The sequence below is a fragment of the Aspergillus lucknowensis genome (assembly GCF_044049455.1).
Source record: "Aspergillus lucknowensis strain CBS 449.75 chromosome Unknown BJX67scaffold_58, whole genome shotgun sequence".
NCBI classification, from domain to species: Eukaryota; Fungi; Ascomycota; class Eurotiomycetes; order Eurotiales; family Aspergillaceae; genus Aspergillus; species Aspergillus lucknowensis.
This window is the reverse complement of record NW_027263602.1, coordinates 121,725-142,473: the sequence shown is the minus strand read 5'-3', so window position 1 is coordinate 142,473 and position 20,749 is coordinate 121,725. Positions and strand designations below refer to the sequence as shown.

Sequence of the window (20,749 nt, the reverse complement as noted above, 5' to 3'; positions counted from 1 at the left end):
ACCGGGCCGAGTGGAGAGCGGCGGAGAAGTTCGTCCATGGTTCATTATTCCCGATCGAAAATCATTTCTCTGAGTTAGGCTAGACTGTACATCCTACATGCGATCTCTATGATAAACAACGAAACTCCGCGAGCCTATATATTGTCCATGAATAGATGACAGGAGATGCCAGCCGTCTTCGCTGCTCAGTACTCTAACCTTTTGTGCTGGCAGCCGCGATCTTGGTCGCGATCTTGGGGAAGTATTGGGTCACAAACCCTTCGCTGCAGCAAACCATTAGCATATAAGCAAGTCCGGATCCCTTGCGCAATCAGGGATATCATACGTGTAGTAGCTATGGGCTGAGCTATGGTCCGCGACCAAGTTGTGTGCCAACTCATGGCAAAGAATCACCCACCAGTAAACCATTGCCTCCGAACGGTCCGGAGTCGAATTCTGGAGCAGTGTCTTCTCATGTAGTTTCTGGAAGAAGTTGAAATTGCAAAAAATACTGCCACCCTTGTTGAACCCAATTACCTTTGAGCTTGGGTCGTAGAAGATACTCAGAGTTTGGGGCTTCAGGGAGAATATATCGGCGCAATCAAGCAGTACCGAGCCAAACAAGTTCAGCCCAGTGCTGTTCTGGGCTAAAAATGAGGATCTATCGGATATACTTCTGGCGACAAGGACGTTAATTCTGCAACGAAGCTTGGCGGCGAACTCTAGATCAAGGCCAGGTTTCTCGTCGCAGTAAGACTTCAGTTCATTAATCTGATTCGTCTGCGGCCGGGAGAATACGCCTGACGACCCATGGGGTCGACAGGCTTGAACGGCTTGGAGAAGGAGTAGCTTCTGTAGCTGGAGGGTAGAACCGACGTTGACCGGAGCTTCAGGCTGGGGCGACTCCGGTGCTTTAGGCGGTGGGCGCAGACGTGAACCTTTAGGTGAGTCGGGTGTGGAAGGATTCTCGTTAAAGAGGTTCCAAGAGGACCTGCTCCCATCCTTGAGGTGTCTGGTGAAGCTTGAAAACAAACCCCGGCGCTTTCCCTGCGGAGAGGACGACGGTGAGGTAGGACGCCCATCTTTCGAGGACGGGGAATCTGGGAAAACCCCAGGCATTGGAGCCTGAGCTTGTTCCTGGACCAGCGCGTCTTCCTTTTCCTGGAGGCGTCGACGTTCTTCATCCAACTGCTGCTGACGCCGGTCCTCTGCAATCCGAGCTTCCTGTGCCTTCTGCCTCAAAATGCGTTCCACATTGTACCCGCGCGCCCTCAACTCGAACAAATCAGTTTTCAGTAGCATTTCTAGCGTGAGGGAGGAATGGAGTTTTGGGCGGGAGAGAAGCAGATGCGACAGCGCTTGACTGATTTCGTAGAAATCATATCGGCCGGGACATATCCGCATGATACATTGTTTCGATACTTCAGGGACTATGGCTTTTCTCTCCTGTTTGTAGGAAACGCGCCGGCCTTTTAAAGATCGCGTGATAGTAATGGAATGGACAACTTGGACTCTGAGGTTCTTTTCGAGCCATCGGCTGTCGCGTCGGATTGCACTTGGAGGCTGGTCATGGAGGAAAAGCCGAGAGCGTTCATTGATCAACTTCAGTAACTTGACGGCAGGACGCTGTTCTGTGGCTAGAGGGCCCCAGTGAGCTCGCTCTTCCACTAGTCCGCTTAGCGGCACTGCACCTAAAGCGATGTAAAAGTTCTCGAGTACCTCCTCTTGGGGGGCCGCCAATATATGTTCCTTGAAAAGAACAAAGCTTTGGAAATCGTCCACCACGACTGCGTCTTTTGCCGCCGCTAACGTCCATTCCCTAATGTTTTCTTCCTCAGTGTCTTCTTCATCATCAGAAATATCTTGCGTCTGTTTGATTCTCTTCTCCACTGGTTGTTTGGCTGCTGGTGTAATATCCTTACTCGCCAGCAAAAATGCAGACCTCTTCATCTCCTGAAAAAGATCCTTGTTTTTCTTGAGCACGGAGAGGTTTTCAGCAAGTGTCCTCAAGAGTTTGAGATACTTTTCAGCACTTTGGAAGGTAGAGGATATTCTGGCTGGTTCCCTGACCACCATCTGTGCGAGCTCTACCTTGGTGGGCTCCCGCTTGGATCCGACTGCCATTAGGAAAAGATTTGCGTCCTGGCCAAAATCCACGAAGTCAAACAAGTCTTTATAGTCTTCGCCCTCACCGAGATAGCAGTGCCTTGGAGCCACACGACGTGTTGTTTCGTCTTTAAGTGTGTCCTCCTTCGTAGAGATGGGAACTATCTCCGCTCCTCCAACACGATCGATATCTCGCGAGTTTAGTTCAGAAACTCGACCAGCAAGATACCGGAACAACAATTTCGCGAATCGTTTCGTAGATGGAGGTCTACGGATCAAGGTATCAAGACAATCAGATAGAGCGGGATGTTGTTTGACACAGAGCTTGGATGCGTGCCGATGGAGATCTTTGCGAAGGATGTTGAAACCAAATAAAGAGGCCCCTTCGTCCGTATAACAGTCCCCCGGAATACTGATGTCATATTGTCCGTCGGACGGCAACCCGAGAAAATTCGCCTGTTTACCATCCAGGGTACCGGCGACGAAACTGTCCGAGCGTTCAATTGGTAGAAACGGTTCTGTGACTGAACTACAGTCAAAATTGCTGTAGCCGTTGGCGTCATATTCGCCGACGTAATACGAAATGGCTTTACTGTGCAGATTCCAGTTATTCGATGCTGCTGCCCTGGCCATGATACTTATTACCTCGGCGGCTGCTGGGAGGGCCCGGAGACCCAACCTGGCGAGAAATTTCCCTTCGGTACTCTTGGAAATGTACTTCTCTGGCCACTCGATAACAGGAAGTCCTAGTTCCTTGAGAGCGCCGTTGGGCTCGAAGAGTTCCTGGGCTTTATAGCGTTTGCGGTCAGTGGGCTTTGCACCACTGTGAGTAGTGCTCAGCTCGGCTACGCAGAAGCTGGTGTCCTTGAGCCGTCTAATGTCGTTTGCGGGAATATCATTACTGACGGACGAGAGGTACCGTATAAGGTCGACATGACTCCACTTTCCTTGACTCCTGGACTTTCCGTCAGGCGAATCAGGAGCATGCAGAAGACGCTCGAAAATGACACCCAGTTCGACGGTTTTTCGCACACCCAAGGCGGCTAAGAATTTCTCTTTCACTCCATGCAGTCCATAGACGACAGGGAGGTCATCAAAAAGACGAACGGAAGGAAAGTACGTTTCCTCGGGGCATTTCATTCCGACTTTGGTGGGAATGATAGTATACGGCTGGAGCTGCTCGATCACACTTTGCTTTGAGGCGGCGCTAAGACTATCCCACTGCTTCGACAAGACTGGGAGCACCTGTGCCGCGAACGATGAAGTCTTTGTCATATCTTGAGACAGGGGAAGAACGTCCCGGTTTCCCGCGTTGCTAATGAGCCAACACAGCCAGGGAACTACCTGTAACTCTTCCCATCCGAAAGCCTCTACCTCTTTCCTAGCGAGGGACTTTGTATATTTAAAGGGCATAGTGGCGGGCGGCAAAGGTAGGTCGGCGGGTATACGCTGGGGGTTCAAGAAAAGCGTTATTCCGGAAAAAACAATCAAGCCAGTGGCGTCGTTTTCATCGGCAGCGTTAGCTACTGCAACATTCAACAAGCTCTTCACAGAAGCGGGATCAAGTTGGCCCGTCATTGCTCTTCGGGCCAGCCAGGAAAGGAACTCTGGGATTTGAGAGGAGTGTAAGGTCCGAGCCTCGAGTTCACGCTTGACATCGGAGACTGTAACTTCGTTTATAAGACCAAGGGCTGTCAACTTTTGGACAAATTCTTTCGAACCCTCTATGAACTCTTCCGGTAGCACCGGTATAGAGTCTATGAAGGTCAGGTCCTTGGCACCGATCCGCACCTCGTGATTTCGGACAACACCACAGGTAGAAAGCACCTCGATGGAAGCAGTTTTGTTGCAAGTCCAGAAAGCGTCCTCCATTGTGTGGCCCAGCAGCGATGACGGTGTAGACTCACGGAACACGAACTGGTTTGCAGTGTGAATAGCTTCCGGTATCATATGCACGATGTCCCTTTTTCGGATCGTGGACTGTGTGGATGGGTCATTTGCAGTGGCTATCCTGGATTTTATCGACGCCATCTCCGCAGACCAAGCAACTCGACAGATTATGCCTGCCGCTCTCAGCATTTCCATATTCCATTTGCTGATATATCTCGTATTAAGATCGATGCTCTCTCGCTCCACAGTAGGGATGACAGAGGGGGCAGATATATGAGCGTTGAGGCCGGTTGTCTGATGCGTTGGAAATCCAATAAAGACTCTACCTCCCTTGGAAGGGAGAATAGAGGATAGGAACTCTGACTGTGACCCGGAGGCCTCAGACGCCTTGCTTGTGTCGTACGAAGGTGTAAGTACAGCAATCGAAGTTTTCTTAGGCGGAGGCTTTCGCGTAGCCCGTTCAAGCTCGCTGCTCAGAGACTGACTGATAGAAGCCTGAATGCTGGCGGTGTTGATGTGCAGGAATACCGACGCTGTTAATGTCCCCGTCAAGTCTCCCCCGGCGCGGTTTCCGGTACTCTCACTCTTCTCAGTGTCTGCAGACTTATCAGACGCACTCTGCGTGAGCTTAGACAAGAAACTCCGCAATGAGATCGTGGTGTCTCTGAGACCCTCGCGAAGCACGCTCGAATTTGGGTTCCAATCGACGACTTGCATCCAAAGAGCATCAACCTGAGCAACCTCTCTTGTAACGCTCGTGATATTCATTAGCCCTTCTTGGGTTCTCGTTTCGATATCCCTGGGAATGCTGAGAGAAATACTTGGGGCAGTCTTCTTCGATAGGTGTAGTACATTCCAGTCATCAAGCCACAGCTCTATACATTCGAGGTGAACAAACGTAAGGCTACTGGATAAGAATTGGCAAAGTTGCATTAGTGATGGGACCGGGGAGGCGTCATTGCGATAATCTAGAACGAATGTTGTTTCAAGGTTCGCTTTCTCTTCCAGTTGGAGTCGACGAGTAAACAGAGCGTTGCCCTTCCAATAGAAAGCCATAGCATCCTTTCCAGAAGACACAAAAGGCTCCTCACAATCGTCGAAAACGCTGTAGAACCCGACACCAAAGGCTCCGATTTTCGTCTCATCAGGATTGCCATCCGCGATGCGCTTCAACCTTGCCCAGTCCTTTTCGCTGAAGAGAAGGCCATTGTTGGAGATCAGGAGGCGCTTGAGAGTGTGATGGGATATCGTGTGCTTAATCATTGTGGTGTTGTCAGCAGAGGAAGGCAACGGAACTGTGGTTGAAGGCAGAGTCTCGAATTTGATGGTGACTTTCGTGGCGTTCGCGTCGGCTGCATTCTGGATCATCTCGCGCAAGACCGTCCTTTGAAAGACCATTAGAAGCCGCTCCACTAATCTATATTGATGATGATAGCCAGGACCTACCACTTCCCAGAATACCGCGCAAGGACCTTCGAAATCAGCCCTCGGGTATCTACTGTGACGGCTTCCTCATCATTCCCGGATCCCAAGGTACGCGCCCTCAGCGCGCTGAAGTCGATGTTCTGTGTCATGACGCAATAAGATAGAGGTTCCAACACCAGATTGAACTTGAGATCCCGAGAACGGGCTGAAAGTGATGCAAGCGCGGAGTCACGTCGGAAACCTGGCGACAACAACAACAAAAGATTATTATGAGTATGGGGAAGAATATGAACAATTCCCGCAACTAAAGGGGTGGAAATATGGACAGAGAATGTAACAGGCCACAGCCGAGGTCATGGCGAACTCAGGAGAGAGGAGGTCGTCACCAGTTTGCCATCCATGACTTTTGTGTCTCGGTATGAGACCTGAGGAGAGAAAGCTTGGGCTTATCAGTCGCCAAAGCCAACCACGAGGCTAACTTATCGGGCGGTGCCTGGGCTAGGCTGCGCCCCACTCGTGCGCCCCAATACGGTATGCTTTGGTCACGGGGTTTGGCACAGGCGCCCCCAACTCCAGGGCACCAGACAGACAAATGGTTGCTGGAGTCCAGGCTGGCTCAGCTCCAAGAACGCTTGATCTTGAGTCCTTCTCCAGTCCCTCCGCTCGCACTCTCAACTGCTGCCGTGGACGAATGCCCCAGGGGCTCAGGTTCCGGTGGCTTCAGGAGCATATCATCGGTCCTCGTTTTCCACTCATTGGCGCGTCCGTCGCCCTGTATGACACCGCCAGTTGGAAGCAGTCCCCGTGCATAACGTCCGACTGTCTCCGCAGTGTCTCCGTTCGGATGTCATGATGGGCGTCGACCCTCTTTCCCCCGTCGCACCCGTGCGCCTTAGAGCTTTGATACTCCCTGTGGGCAAAATTAGGCGATCGCGGTTCCTCAGTTTCGCGGCAAGACTCCAAGCTGAAAATGTCGTCCGCTTGGGGGACATAAGTCCCGATGCGCGGCCTAATCGAAGTAGGTGACTTTGGGGGAGAGCACAGGCCATTGGATATGGCGTGTTGCAGAAATGGGAAATTATTGACTAATGTCTGCCATCGTTCGACTATAGATATGTTTTCCCCGTTAGCCTTCCCAACAGGCATGATCCTCTACGATCTCTCGTTTTCCATGCCTCCCATATCACATCTAGAACTGTATCCCTTTGAGTTATTTAGAGAGCCACTGGTGGTTCTTGCGATAGCTGACGGGACAGAACTTCATGATGGTACGGGCCAGAACGGCATCCGGTCGAGTACTGATCGGTGGCCAACCCCAGACGGGCTCGAACAGCTTCAACAGGAGCTCGAGCGGCTGCAGGAGAAAAACCCAAGGGCACTGGTGCAGCAGCTCCTGATATTCGATTATGATGGAGTTAGTAAGCTTTCTAATGGCCCGGATAACGTGCTGTGGATCCCTCCCCCGCAAGCCTCCAAGGCCACTACGATGAAGACTGTCTTGTGCGATATTACGTCTCTTCTCCTCTCTGAGATGGACGAATTTGCGAAAACGATTCAGAGTATACCGTCTATTGAATCCCCGAAGGCTTCGTCTTGGGGCCCACATCGCGGCCCAGATCTACGCCGGCGCCCGACGGACAAGCTATTTCACAGGATGACGATGCCTGCGCAACCCCCGGCAAACCCGAACGGTACCCCAGACGGTCCTCAGGGTTCCAGCCAGAGTTCGTCAGCTCCTGATGATCATGAAACACCCACCACGTTCGATGAGATAACTCGATCCATACGGTTGACCAATCGCTCGAGCACCACACTCGGCAAACCCAGTTCTACACCATCCTCCAAAGAGCATAGCCGGGACCGGACGTCTGTGAGCGGACTCAGTGCTACGGATCGGACGAAAAACCGAATCAAGGGCCGCGCAGGTGTTGTAATTGGAACTCTCTTCCTCCAAGCTGGGAGATGGCCTGATGCATTGAAGGAGCTCGTTGAGGCCGCATCCAACGCGAGAGCAAGTAGTGACTACGTATGGCACGCCAAGGCCCTCGAATCGATTCTCCTTTGTCTCTTGATGTTCGCTTGGGCTGGCATGGATTTCCAGGTTTGTTGCGATCTCTCGCTGGATATTGTCGTTTGCTAAGGATGCTCCACTTATAGATCCCCCCGATATGCTATCCTGTCGCTGATAAGTCATCGAAAGGTTCGTCGACGAGTACGTTTGATCCCACCTCGGGGCAATTTTCAACTGGGAACCGTATTATCTCGCTCCAGAATCTTTCAAACCTTTTGCCCGACCTAGCAAACAATATTGTGAATCTATATAATCGTGCGGCCAATATAACCGACGAACCCCCTCCCCAGCTAGTCTTCTCTGAGACAGTCATTCGCCTTGCGAGATTATTGGTAGCCATACGCATCCGTGATGGTGCATTGGATGACAATGCATTAAAACACATTGTTGTGAACGAACCACTCCAAGTATTGGTCCGCCCAGAGCGACCTCGAGGGTTGACAATCCTTCGGAAAAACGAGATTGCCAACTTTCTCTTCCGTGCATTGCCATTCGCTGCTGGTTCGGATTTGCCCGCTACAGACGCTGTACCTATCCTTATTGGTGTTGTGTCTGTTTTGAATACGCTCGACTTGCCACGCAAAAAGGCCTTTATTTTGAGAGAACTTTTATCCATAATGGTTCCTGCTTTAGTACAAGCCCGCAAGATAGGTGCTGCTGAAGTGGGGATTCATCCTGCCGCGGGGTTATCATCGCTCAGTGATACAGCATTTGATATCAACGCTCTCGACGTGGGCCCAGGGAACATAGAGAGAAGCATGCGCTCACTTCTTGCTACAATAGGAAATATATACGGCGTTCAGCCTTCCTCTCGGACTGAGCTAGGGACCGGCAAGTCTGAGAGTACTGGCGATGCTCAAATTCACGAGTATGATTCTTTAGCCGCTATTACTGAACGAGCTTTTCGGCACGTCGTGCTAGATCGCTACGGCGACCTGAATCTCAAGATCGATGTCCTCAAGATGTGTATTAATTTATGTGAAGCACTTCCCGATTTTGGTGGTGTCTTGCGGTTTACAGTTGAGCTTCTTCAGACAATCCGAGGGGACCTGATACTCTCCAAGTCATCTTACACTGCACCTTGTTTGCAACCGGACGAACAAAATCGCCTTTTGAGCAATATCAAGCGGACTGTTGGTGCGGCCACTCGGCTTGGTGTGTCAGGATTGGAAGCCGAATATTGGGACGATTTCTTGATTCGTGGCGTTGAACTGTTATCCCTACCGGGCCCTAGAAGACCCATTCGTCGATACAAGTCGGAACTGAACGCGGCTACTACAACCAGCGAGAAATCCACCAAAGACCCCTTCCTGTATAACCCCTTCTCTAAAACAACCGGCAAAGCTTCGGAACTTCTCATGGTCGCCGGTGAACATGCCATGTTCCAAGTCACTCTTCAGAACCCTTTCGAATTTGAAGTTGAGATTGAACGGATTCGCCTTGAGAGTGAAGGGATCCCCTTAGATGCTGTGGCAGAGTGGATACTCCTTCCACCGCTCTGTCTTCAAGACATTGCGATATACGGGACCGCGAATGAGCCAGGTTCTTTGAAGATAACTGGCTGCTCCGTCAAAATTCGGCACTGTAGGGAACGCAGCTTCCCCATATTCAAAGAATACTGGAAACCTGATGCAGAGGTGAAGTTTAAACGAACTGGGCTGGCGGCCAAGATGCCCTTGACTGATCGGCCTCTGTCCTGGAGCTCCACAACCTCGAAGGATGAGAAGCAACTTTCAAAGAAAAGCCCCGAGACAACCGCTTGTGAGGTGAAGGTAATCAGGCCTCAACCGTCTCTCATCATAGAGTCGTTGTCACTCTCCCAATATGCGGTTATGGTCCTGGAGGGCGAGAGGGCGGTGTTCAGTATCACGCTACGCAACACGTCATCATGCGACCTTGACTTCATAACATTCAATTTTCAGGACTCGACAACGAAACAAATCCAATCCGCGCTAAATAGCAAGGACTTACAACCGGTGGAAGTCTATGAACTGGCGCTGAAGCTGAAAAAACCTGTCCTGCAGTGGTGCCGGGAGGGCCAAGATCTGGGCGATAACTCCATCCCGGCAGGACAATGCGCAACGTTCACGATTGAAGTCAATGGCAACCCTGGTCTGCAGGAAGCTACTGTACAGATTGATTATTCTTGCATTGGGGACCCTTACGACGCATTACCCGAAATCCTCTATACCAGACAACTCTTTATCCCGCTCACCGCTACGGTAAATGCAAGTGTGGAAGTCGCTCGGTGCGATATATTACCGTTCAGTAGTGACTTCGCGTGGTGGAATGATCGGAAGGACGGAATCGAGATCCCTGCCAACCAGGGCCTTGAGCCCCCAGGCTCTACCAGTGGCGATCATTTCTCGACTGTTATTTCGAATCTGGCGCGAGGAAAGTATGGTTCTGACCACTGTATTCTTCTTCTTGATCTTCGAAACGCTTGGCCAAACCCATTATCCGTGGCCCTGGATGTTACTGATATGCCCGTGGGGTTCTCGGCTGAGGACTCGACTGGTAATGCCGAGTCGAACAACCAATACGTCGTCCGTGACACCCTCCAACCTGGCCAAATGTCGCGCTTTGTTCTTGTCCTCCCTCGCGTTTACGTACAAAACCCCCATGCATCAATTCCCTTACTAAATACGGGATCCAAGAGGCAATTCGTCGTCAGTGCGCATAAAATCACATTTGACGGGGAAGCAGCGACACGCGAAGCATTCTGGTATCGCGAGGAGCTCCTCAAAAGAGTTAGAGGATCCTGGAAGGAGGTTTTAGGCCGGCGCGAAGGGACGATCGACCTGAGGAATCTGCGCTTTAACGCCCGCATGGTAGACTCCTTCCGACTGGAGGATGTTGAAACGACTTTCTTGTTGAAGCCTTCCCTTCCGGGTAGCGATGAAAATGGCAACTTGGATAGTACCGTCGTACAGACTGGTAGATCGAAGTACAGGGTTGCAACCGACGAAATGCTCGACCTCACCGTCACCATTCATAACCGCTCCTCCAGACCCGTTCATCCCCTTCTCCGGGTTCAGCCCAGTCTTCGCAACCAACCAAGCAATGTTGCCCTTGATCTTTCAAGACGCCTCGCCTGGACAGGCATGTTGCAGCAGGTCCTACCCGTGCTAAACAGCGGCGAAAGCAGGAGCGCTACAATCGGATTCACGATCCTTTGCCGGGGTGAGTACGAATTTGGGGCCACAGTCGAGGAATTGCGGCTTCCCCGTCTACCTCCAGAAAGCGAGGCAAATAGCAAGGCAGATCACCCTTCAATCTCTCATCCCGATGAAGGATTCATTAAGGATACCTTCGGAGCCGATATGGCCAAGAAACGACGCATCTGGCATGCTAGAGAAACATGTGTTATGACTGCTCATGATTAACGGCCGGAAAATATAGACGACCGATTAAGACTTTCGATTTCAAGCACTTTCCTATGCCGCCCAGCGGTACATGCCCGAAATGACACCACAACCCTTTGTACATTGTTCTATTTGATATCGGAGATATGTATGTCTGTGTAGCTTGGCGATGAAGGGTTTAGTTGGTGAATCTCCCGTTTACTGTGCATAGTCACGTTTGATTTTGGATTGTGTCGGAAGCAGCGCTACCACCAATGTATGTATATGCGTATTAGCGCTCCAGTTTTGCAGGTCGATGTTCAGAGCTACGGAGATAGAGCGGTGCAGGTGGTTTCTTCTGGCTTCTCTTGCTTGATTGTCGAAACTGGAAGCTAGATTTGCCTGGTTCGACGCCAATGACTGGATATACCCAAGACGTTTGCCCCATTATGTCGGTCCGCCCTGAGCTCACCAGTCGATTCCGCGCTTCCTATCTGCAACACACAAGGCGTTTCCCAGACTTAGTAGCCGGTGTTGACCCAGATAAACCAGCACGCAGCTCGAGTTGTAGGAGTGACGTCCGAAAGTCGAATGGCTGTCTACCATAAGCAGGATGTTGCGCGCACGGCGAACACAGGTCCATTCCGGTCTTATACAGGCCAGCCGTAGAGCCACCATTGAGCCGTAGACTCCTCTCCACTATCGTCACCACCATCGTCGTCAGATTACCCACGGTGCTCTTCATGTTCCTGCCTGTTCGGCCCAGGCCCATCCCTGCCTTGCGCGGAAGCACCAGCGGACTGATCCCCTGTCGGAAAACTCAGGTACTTCCAGTCCTCAATCTCCTCGATGATGCACTTGAGCCGATCCCGGATACTCTCAACCGCATAAGTCCCCAATACCAGCCTCAGCGGCGGATAAGAACAATGACCCAGCTGCCAAACCAAATGCGCCGCCTTCACCGCGCTAGCCGGTTGCTTATCACCCAGCCACATGAGCATGCGCTTTGCGTGCGCCGCCGGCGCCGTAGACGTATTATAAGGCTCACTCGGTGGCTTGACGAGGAAATGTCCGTACAGCGGCAACGGCGAGGAAAGGTTGTGCACGCTGTCAGCGCTGGGGAAGGGCTCTGCGGAGACTAAATCCCCCACATCATCACGGCGCATATGGCCCGGTTCCACAAGGGTAGTCTTAATATTGAAGCTGTCAACCTCATAAAGCATACTCTCCATCAGACCCTCGACGGCATACTTCGAAGCACAATACGGCCCCAACCCCGGTACACCGAGAGCTCCAGACGTCGAGCTAAAAATCAAATATCTCCCGGAACGGCGCTCCCTGAAATGCGGCAGCGAGAGCTGGATCATATTCAGGGTGCCGGTGAAGTTCGTCTCGAACTGGTCGCGGATATCGTACTCGTCTTGGTCCTCGCAGGCGCCGATGACTCCGTACCCGGCGCAGTTGGCGACGATGTCGATGCGCCCGAAGCGCTCGATTGTGCGGTCGATGACGTGCTGGACCGTTTCGCGGGCGCGCACGTCGCAGAGGAGACCGAGGCAGTTTTCGTGCTCGGCTTCGAGCTTTCGCATGGCTTGCGGGCTCGTTTCGAAGGTGCGGCCGACGGCGGCCACGAGGTCGTCGCGGGAGAGAGCGGTTTTCACGAGGGAGCGCCCCATGTGGCCTGTTGCGCCAAAGATCTGGGATCGCAAGAATTAAATCTAATCAGCGTAATTGTCCTTTTGGGGGTTTAGGGGATTTATGTACCAGCCAGACGAGAGGTTTGGGCGGGTTCTGAGGGCCCGGCGGGTCGGTGGTAGATGGGAGTTGGAGCTTCGGTTCTCGACTATTCGTGGCTGCAGAAGGCGATAAGGATGTTGGCGCCCTCGTAGGGGAGTTTTGAAGCTCCATAGCGCGGAAGAACCAGGCGCAGTTCTCTGAAAGCGTGTCGTTTTGAGGGATGTTTGGATTGCCAATAATGCGATGTGTGATCAGATTCTCCGCATTGGGAAAATCCGGGGGCCTTGGCAATATCACCACATACGACAGGATGCGATCTCGACCACCAACACGAGAGTACAAATGCCGAGGAGATTGTATTGATTTACAACCAGCGCCACGCCAGGGAAGAGCTTCACTCAATAGATATACATAACGCTACTCAAAATGTAGCGGCAGGAACGCCATTACTCCATCAAAAGTATGTACAAGAGCGCCGGCCATGTTCAACGCCCGATTTCCCTTCGTAGCCGTCCAGCAGCGGTAGAGGGCGCAGGCTCGGGCCACCCGCTCACAGCATCATCGACTTCCTCGAGAAAGCTTTTACTGTTGTGGATGGTGGTGCCAGCCAAGACCACCCGTACGCCTGGTGAGCTGGCGTTGACTTGGGCGACCATCTTCGCTTCTTCGTACGTTGCACCGCCAACCATAAAGATGACAATATCCTGTGGCTTATCCCGGATATGGCCGCCTCCTTCCAGGAACGGGTACTGGAGCTCCTTTAACCTGCCTTTGATCAGATTTTGCAGGGTGGCTTCCAGTCGAGGAGAATGCTGCGTGTAAACATTCTCAACACCTTTCAATCCCTTAAACCTGTCGCGCGCTCCGGAGAACAGTGACGTTGATTCGAAGAGGTCTGAAAAGCCACCTGCGATGGGTGGGGCCTGGAGGGAGTGGTGGTAGGCGAGTACTTTGGGAATAATGTTGACTCGATGCGAAGGGACATTCCCCGCTGTTACAAGTAAATCAATGAGAACCGGGAGAGCGTTTGACGGTTGCTTCTCGTATCTGATGGCGTACAAAGTCACCAAGCGCAGCTTGTTCTCTGCAGGCACATTGGGTATCTGGATGATTCTTTGCAAGTTCTATAGACGTGTTAATGTATGAGTGATCACTCATGTTTTGCGGACAAGGACTAGCCTACCTTTAAGTCGTTGTTGTGGTTGTCATTACACGCTAAACTTTGCTCCAGCTCACTTACGTCGAGCAGGGTATCCTCCCCGACTCGTCGGCTAAGCTCTCCGACCAGCGTAACATGCTTGCTCACATTGCCGGAAAGCTTTCGGAACTCTGGATAGTCTTCCACAAAGCGCTTCATGTCGGCAATAGACTCAATGTTCATTGTGTTTTTCGTCTTCACCTGATACTGCTCCACATACTCCTTGATATTCTGTCCCAAGTCTCCAAAGTTCTGGTACATGTTTTTCTTGAAGAAAGGGTCCTGGTCTTGCGAAAGGACAATCTCCCGCAGCTCTGGACGGATTTCGGGCACGTCTCGGAGGTCCACCCGTCCATTCTGGATTCCCATCAATTCATGCACCATGGCCTGATATGTCCATTGTGTGAGAAGCGGTGTAATAGGATCGTCGCGCCGGTCGAGAATTAAGAGAATTGGAGGAGTGTCGGTCTTACGGAAATTGAAGAGCTGCTCCTCCTGGGTTAATTGGTAGCGAACTTCTGTGGCCAGCTTCTTCGCCAATAAGCTATTCTTCTCATATCGAATCAGTGGGTTTTTCTTGAGAGCAAGTAGCGTCGCAATCACGCCCTCTGTGTTCCTCTGTAGGGCGTCCGCATTCCACACATCCGGCGAGTTAGCCCAAAGCCGCTGGTTTGGGTATCCTAGGTTTAGTGAACATAAGTCTGGGTTGATGACGAGGAAGTCCGCGAAATGTTCCTGTACCACTCGCACCACTTCGTGTACGTCGGCCTCAGCCAGCCGCTCGAGGGAGGATTTCCGAATGATGTTGCTCAGGTAGATATAGTATTCACCGTACTTGGGCTCGCGAAGTTCGTCAATGAGGAGCTGGATCGAGGTTGGCGAGGGTCGCACAAAGCAGAGACAGCGTAGATGCCGCATTCGTTCACGAGCGGCATTATCCAGTCGGTCTATCAAGTATACTTCGTGGTTCAGGAGGGCGGATTGGGTGATCGCCGTCGACACAATTGGCACCTATCGGGTTGGTTGTTAGCTCCCAATCCCGCCGCCGCCAGTCAGGAAGGGGGTCGCGAGTGTCCCACTGTCTCACTGTCAAGAAGTAAAATCTTCATCTTGGAGGAAGAAGAGCCAGACGCCGATGGATCACCAGCAGTGACCATCTTGGAGATGTAGCCAGACACCGCGGCGACGACGTCCATGGTGCGAGATGAGGGGTCGACGAGGGGAGGACAGCGAAGAGAGAGAGATTGGAGTCAGTAATATCAGAGTAGAGTCATGAGAAAGCAGATGGAAGCGACGCTGGTCTGTCCCCCTGGTAGCTAAGGGGAATGTGGAGGGAAGGGTCTCGCAAATGAAGCCCTTCCCAGCAATCCAGAGCGCCAAGTCCAGCGATCTAATGGTCGGCCTTGTGATTCCGTCATTCGCTCTCAACAACTCCTACATCTCAACGACTTCATTCCTGACTCCCTTCCCTCTCCTCTCTTCTCTTCTCCTCTCGTCCTACCCCCCTCATGTTGCTCACCTTTGTCTGACCTTCTCCCAATCCGGGCCCCCGCGACCATGTTGCCAGGCATCGACTATCGTAGGTTCCTCTACTGTTCCTCCCTCGAAGCTTTTGAAGCCGACTCTACCAGCTGCAAGCTTTGGGTCAACTCAACTGACGCTACTGTCATTCCTTCTCAGTCTTTGGTTATCCTGCTAGGATTACTGGAGCTTCTATTGATGAGTGTATGCCCCTCGCCTTGCTCTATCCATATCCAAACGGCGCATTTTAGCTAATAGGCGGGGCTCGATACAGTGAAGCTCATCGCCTCCTTTCTTCTTTCATTCCCTTTGGCAGCGCTGTTGAAGAGGATCCCGGATTCCCAGCCCTGGAAGAAGAATGCTTTCAACATTGCAGTATCGTTATTTTACCTAGTCGGCTTGTTCGATCTTTGGGATGGCCTTCGGACGCTACTCTACAGTTCTGCCGGTATCTACGCCATTGCCTACTATATCGATGGGTCAATGATGCCTTGGATCGGCTTTATATTCTTGATGGGCCACATGTCCGTCAATCACATTTACCGTCAGGTCCTGGACGACCCGGGGGTCATCGACATCACCGGAGCCCAGATGGTGCTTGTTATGAAGCTCTCTGCTTTCTGCTGGAATGTGCATGATGGTCGGTTGCCTCAAGACCAGCTCTCAGATCCCCAGAAGTATTCTGCGGTTACCAGCTTCCCGTCTTTTCTCGATTATGCCGGTTACGTGCTCTTCTTCCCAGCCCTTTTCGGCGGTCCAGCATTTGACTATGTTGCCTACCGCCGCTGGATTGACACGACACTCTTCGAGGTGCCTCCAGGAACTGATCCCTCCAAGGTGCCACCGACCCGGAAGAAACGCAAAATCCCCCGAAGTGGCACCCCCGCTGCCAAGAAAGCAGTAATAGGCCTAGCATGGGTTGTGACCTTCTTGCAGCTCAGTTCGATCTACAATAAAGAAGCGGTGTTGGACCCTGGTTTCCTAGATTACTCATTGGTTCGGCGAGTGTGGTGCCTGTATGCACTTGGTTTTACGACTCGTACCAAGTATTACGGCGTTTGGTCTCTCGCTGAAGGCGCCTGCATTCTATCTGGAATAGGTTACAATGGCTTCGACCCCAAGACAGGCAGGGTGTTTTGGAATCGGCTGGAGAATATTGACCCATGGAAACTTGAGACTGCTCAAAATTCCCATGCTTATCTCGGTAACTGGAACAAGAACACCAACTCCTGGCTTCGCAATTATGTGTACTTGCGGGTTACTCCCAAGGGCAAAAAACCTGGGTTCCGCGCTAGCTTAGCGACGTTCACAACCAGCGCCTTCTGGCACGGCTTCTATCCTGGCTATTACTTGACATTTGTTTTGGGCTCCCTCATCCAAACCGTAGCCAAGAGTACGTCACTACCCGACAAAGTCCACTTCTATAGCGTTAACCAGATAATTCAGACTTCCGACGTCACGTTCGACCCTTCTTCCTTTCTCCGGACGGCAGCACCCCGCGGCCGTACAAGCGATATTACGACTTTGCGAGCTGGTTCGTGACCCAGTCCGTCATGGCCTTCGCCGTGATGCCTTTCATCTTCTTATCGTTTTCCGATTCGACCCACGTTTGGCAAAGTGTCTACTATTACGGCATTGCTTTCGTCGTTGGAGCGGTCGCTTTCTTCTCTTCACCAGCGAAAGGCGTCCTCGTCAGGAAGCTCAAGGCTCGCAGTCGACCAAACGTCGTCCGCTCAGCCAGCACAGACAGCATCCATGAACCAACACTTGGCCTGCCGAATGATGCAATCAAGGAGTTTGACGAGGCCGTACAGGAAATCAAATCCGAGATTGAATCCCGCCGCAGGCGAGGCAGCATGGTCACCATGCCGACAGGCGAGGAACTTAGGGCTGCCATCGAAGGCAAGATTGGCCGCACTCTCGGTTAAACCGTACCGATCATTGTCTGTATCGCGGCGAGTAGCTCGACATCGACAATTGACGAGAAGTTGATTACACCTATTCCCTCATTAATTCCAGAGGCGCGACGTTGAACGTGACCATGAACGCACAGGCGAGACCGCCAGAAATGATGACCGTTGCGCGTAATAAACGATATACACCGACATCGATGACTTGCACTCTGATAGACATTTTCCTCGAAAGAGTGTTACATTCAGCCATCTGATATCTGAGCGATAAACCTTCATCTTCTATTTGTGAAGTTTGGGTTTCAAGAATGAGGCTCATCTCGTTTCTTTTAGTCATATATAATGTAATCCTTAGAAAACTAGTAGGTAGCCATTCAAGCAAACAACACTGCATTGACGAAGCTGTATATACTATACAATACCCGCCAAACCACGACCCAAACCCAAATCTCAATACATCAGTTCAAGTAGTAATAAAGCGAAATCAGCTGGAAAATATCTCAGCTATAGATAGAGCAAGTAAATAAAAGAAATCTAAGTTCGTGGTCTGTCGTAAGAACCCGCGATGGAAAAATAAAATTCCCTTTACTCCATAGTTGGAATGCCCGGTCATTAAAGTGGTGAGAGAATCAGCAGAAGTAATAACAATGCCGTGCATGGAATGGGCGAGTATATAAACATTATGTGCATCACGTCGTGTAGTCGTGTCGAGGATTTTTGGGGGCGCGAGAAGAGAAGAAGTATCTTTGAGAAGCGAAGTGGAAATAAGGTTAAAGAAGGATTGTCAGGCGTAGATAGAGGATGAGCAACCTCGCTTAGGCAGTAAAGATGCACGTTGGGAAATAATCGGCTTGCGGAGGGATGAAAGGAGCGTCGATTCGATCGACGCTCTCGATCGAAGGAAGTGGAAACCAGGCGTTACCTGTCGAAAAGATGTGAGGTGGGAACTCGAAAATAGGATCGGCCGGATGCCAGTAGATGGCGTCGTTGGCTTAGAGCAAGTGCGCATCCTAGAAGCCCACAGTAGTTCCGACAACAGCCAGTGTAATCTAGGGGGAAATCAGTCAACATTCGAGATAGGCCAGTCGTCGAGCTTACAATGATAGTAATAATCACCAAGCCCAGAGGATTCATCCAGCGGTTGAGGTTTCTCCACCATCGCGCGTTAAGATAACGCCTACGTTCAAGATCATAGAGCCGCATCTTGAGCGTCATTTCGAGCTCCGGTCCACGGTTTTCCTCCATCATCGCCTCCGGCTTCCTTGGCAGAGGGAGAAACGAAGCGATAAGCCATGCTAGTTAAAGGGATAGCCTGTCAGAGACTGGAAATTGGAACAGGATAAGGGATATGCTTACTGAGTGGGCATATGAAGCCCAAGCAAAACGACCAGACTTGGATGTTTCGCCGTCCGAGAAGTGGTTCAGTACGGGAGTCAAGAGATGGCGCACGCCAAGCGCTTGATTTTGGAGCAACAACACGTCTATCTGGATATAGATGGGGCGACCAGCTATGTCGCAGCCGATGAAGCGATGACATCGATCTTGTCACAGTGGATTCAGGAGCCTTCACCCAGTGATTTCGAGGATCTCGGAGGTCTGAAGGAGGTTCCTGGCTAGCGGTGTCTCTGGTTTCGTTGGTGAACGTCCTGGTCCGACTCACAGCGTTGGTAAAGCGCTGGAGAACAGTGGAGTTGGAAGTTGCAGGCCTCGCTGATGGTGGCCGAGGCCCTTCCACCAAGGAGAGGGTAGAATTCCCAGCGGGCTCCTCGGCGGCATAATATACCCGAGCCCAAGTGGGAAGGTAATTTGCGACAAAGCTAGAGCTCGTACCAGGCCGTTTGTTGCTCCTCACACTGCTACTCCTTGAACTTGAAGATTGGCTGTTGGGAACGCCTGGGTTTGTGGGGCGAGGGGGCAAGCTAGCAACACTGTCCAGGAACTCGTCATCCTCCTCGTCGTTGACCAGCCATACCGAGGATGAGGTAAGCCTCTGGCGTGTCATTGCCGCAGGCGGTGGGGTAGGCTCCCCAGATATACTCCCCGAACCATTTTCAGTAGGTGAAGGAAAGATCGAATCGCCCTCAGCCGACCATCGAGACGTTACTGTTGACAGATGAGATCTGAAGCGGTCGGATGAGTGAACGCCCGAAGGGCCCGTTAAATTATTCACAGAGGGGTTCACTGAGTGCGATACATTGCCAACTCTTGAACTAGAGGACGAAGGGGCTCTGATAGTTGGGTATTGGATGGACATGCTGTTGTCAACAACAGCGACTTGTATATCGGAGCGCGGAGCGCTCCCCGAGGATGAAGTTGCTGAATGGGAATGGCTCCTGACGCTTGGCCGGGTCGAATTTGATCTCGCCGAGGGAGCTTCGTAAGGGAGGCTAGACCGAAAGGACTGAGAGCGGGATGCGGCTAGCTCGGATGATGAGCCATGCGTCCAAGGTCCGACACCTGCATACCGAATGACTGTTCCTAAAGAATTCAATGACGACACCGAATTGGAGCGCGAAGCAGAATCCTGGTTAGAGGAGGCGCCAATCCGAACGAAATTGAGACTTGAGTTATCCAAGGCCACGTAGTTAGGACTAGAGGGTGGCCCAATGGGAACGAAATTAGGGCTTGAATTGCTTGAGGCATGTCCGGAGCTGGACGGTTGACGTGAGACCGAGTCGGGAGGGACAGTTTTAATCGTCGGAGCGCTTTGGGGCAAGGTAGATTCTTCATCCGAATATGTCGCAGAGCCCTCATGCAACTGGATTCCCATTCGTTCGTGCTCTTGCATATTCAGGCCTGGCAAGGAAGACTTGCTCGAACCTTGATCATCCTCCCATAGTTGTGGGGGGGTGTTGGCAGCATCGAAAGTTGATGACAGGTCCCAGGGGTCAGAAATTGATTGATCCATCAAACTGCTGTCCGCTATGTGACTGATGTCGGTGGAATATGTATCAATCGATGCACTTGGGCCTTCGTCGACATGAAAACGAGAGTCCGGGACAAACTCATGGCCTTTTCCAGGTCGTGGCGGTAAGATTTGTTCCGGTTTAGTAGGATAAGGGGTAGCCGTGTAGACATGACGACCTTCCAGGTTAGGTTGCTTGTCGCTGATGGCTCGCAGAGATGGAGGTGGAGAGCAGGAGTTCGTTTGGGATGGGGTTCGTTCATGAAGAGCTCTCCTTCTGGGAGAGGAGTTAGTCGAACGCATGTTGTTGAGATGACGATTGCTTCATTATCAGTAAGCGCTAGCGGGGGAAGTTTTAAGCTGGCGAAAGGAATGCAATTCCCAAAGGGTGAGGTTGACTCAAAGCAAACAAAACAAAGCGAGAAAAGTAGCAAGGTAGAAAAAAGAATGAAAGCCTCCGAAAGATTATTGATTAGAGGTGATATAATAAGAACTGAAGAACGGTGACGGGATGACCACCGAACAAGCGCTTGGTCTTGAAGCGAATTAAGAGGGCGATGGATAGCGAGTCCTGCCAATGTATGAAACGATAAACACGTTGCCGGCTGTTGATGGTGTTTTTGTTGTGGTGTATGGAAAATTCTTGATGTAACAAGGAATGCC

General features: G+C 51.5%; 6 protein-coding genes across 6 annotated transcripts; 2 read left to right on the top strand and 4 right to left on the bottom strand.

Moving 5' to 3' along the window:
• Window positions 1-133: 133 nt before the first annotated feature.
• On the bottom strand, window positions 134-5,840 carry BJX67DRAFT_273170 (histidine kinase-like ATPase domain-containing protein). Its single transcript, XM_071026522.1, has 4 exons — window positions 5,787-5,840; window positions 5,422-5,641; window positions 326-5,359; window positions 134-263 (listed from the first exon to the last, which is right to left on the bottom strand). Exons 2-4 carry the CDS (start codon window positions 5,547-5,549, stop codon window positions 194-196), a joined length of 5,232 nt encoding a protein of 1,743 aa, XP_070881990.1. The 5' UTR covers window positions 5,550-5,641; window positions 5,787-5,840; the 3' UTR covers window positions 134-193.
• A 131-nt stretch (window positions 5,841-5,971) lies between these two features.
• BJX67DRAFT_273157 (TRAPPII-specific subunit TRS120) lies at window positions 5,972-11,044 on the top strand. Its single transcript, XM_071026521.1, has 3 exons — window positions 5,972-6,418; window positions 6,513-7,501; window positions 7,558-11,044. The coding sequence occupies exons 1-3, from the start codon at window positions 6,250-6,252 to the stop codon at window positions 10,855-10,857; spliced, it is 4,458 nt and encodes a 1,485-aa protein (XP_070881989.1). The 5' UTR covers window positions 5,972-6,249; the 3' UTR covers window positions 10,858-11,044.
• A 437-nt stretch (window positions 11,045-11,481) lies between these two features.
• BJX67DRAFT_273151 (SDR family oxidoreductase) lies at window positions 11,482-12,831 on the bottom strand. Its single transcript, XM_071026520.1, has 2 exons — window positions 12,580-12,831; window positions 11,482-12,512 (listed from the first exon to the last, which is right to left on the bottom strand). Exons 1-2 carry the CDS (start codon window positions 12,721-12,723, stop codon window positions 11,541-11,543), a joined length of 1,116 nt encoding a protein of 371 aa, XP_070881988.1. The 5' UTR covers window positions 12,724-12,831; the 3' UTR covers window positions 11,482-11,540.
• A 58-nt stretch (window positions 12,832-12,889) lies between these two features.
• BJX67DRAFT_365052 (Sec1 family protein) lies at window positions 12,890-15,152 on the bottom strand. Its single transcript, XM_071030245.1, has 3 exons — window positions 14,830-15,152; window positions 13,736-14,761; window positions 12,890-13,676 (listed from the first exon to the last, which is right to left on the bottom strand). Exons 1-3 carry the CDS (start codon window positions 14,944-14,946, stop codon window positions 13,038-13,040), a joined length of 1,782 nt encoding a protein of 593 aa, XP_070881987.1. The 5' UTR covers window positions 14,947-15,152; the 3' UTR covers window positions 12,890-13,037.
• Window positions 15,153-15,189: 37 nt separating this feature from the next.
• On the top strand, window positions 15,190-17,562 carry BJX67DRAFT_365048 (lysophospholipid acyltransferase). The gene is made up of 4 exons (XM_071030244.1): window positions 15,190-15,329; window positions 15,431-15,475; window positions 15,546-16,664; window positions 16,718-17,562. The coding sequence occupies exons 1-4, from the start codon at window positions 15,308-15,310 to the stop codon at window positions 17,197-17,199; spliced, it is 1,668 nt and encodes a 555-aa protein (XP_070881986.1). The 5' UTR covers window positions 15,190-15,307; the 3' UTR covers window positions 17,200-17,562.
• A 629-nt stretch (window positions 17,563-18,191) lies between these two features.
• Window positions 18,192-20,389, bottom strand: BJX67DRAFT_385116 (putative serine-rich protein; the record flags this gene model as incomplete). Its single annotated transcript, XM_071033794.1, has 3 exons — window positions 18,192-18,230; window positions 18,280-18,476; window positions 18,538-20,389. The coding sequence occupies 3 exons, from the start codon at window positions 20,387-20,389 to the stop codon at window positions 18,192-18,194; spliced, it is 2,088 nt and encodes a 695-aa protein (XP_070881985.1).
• Between the last annotated feature and the right edge of the window lie 360 nt (window positions 20,390-20,749).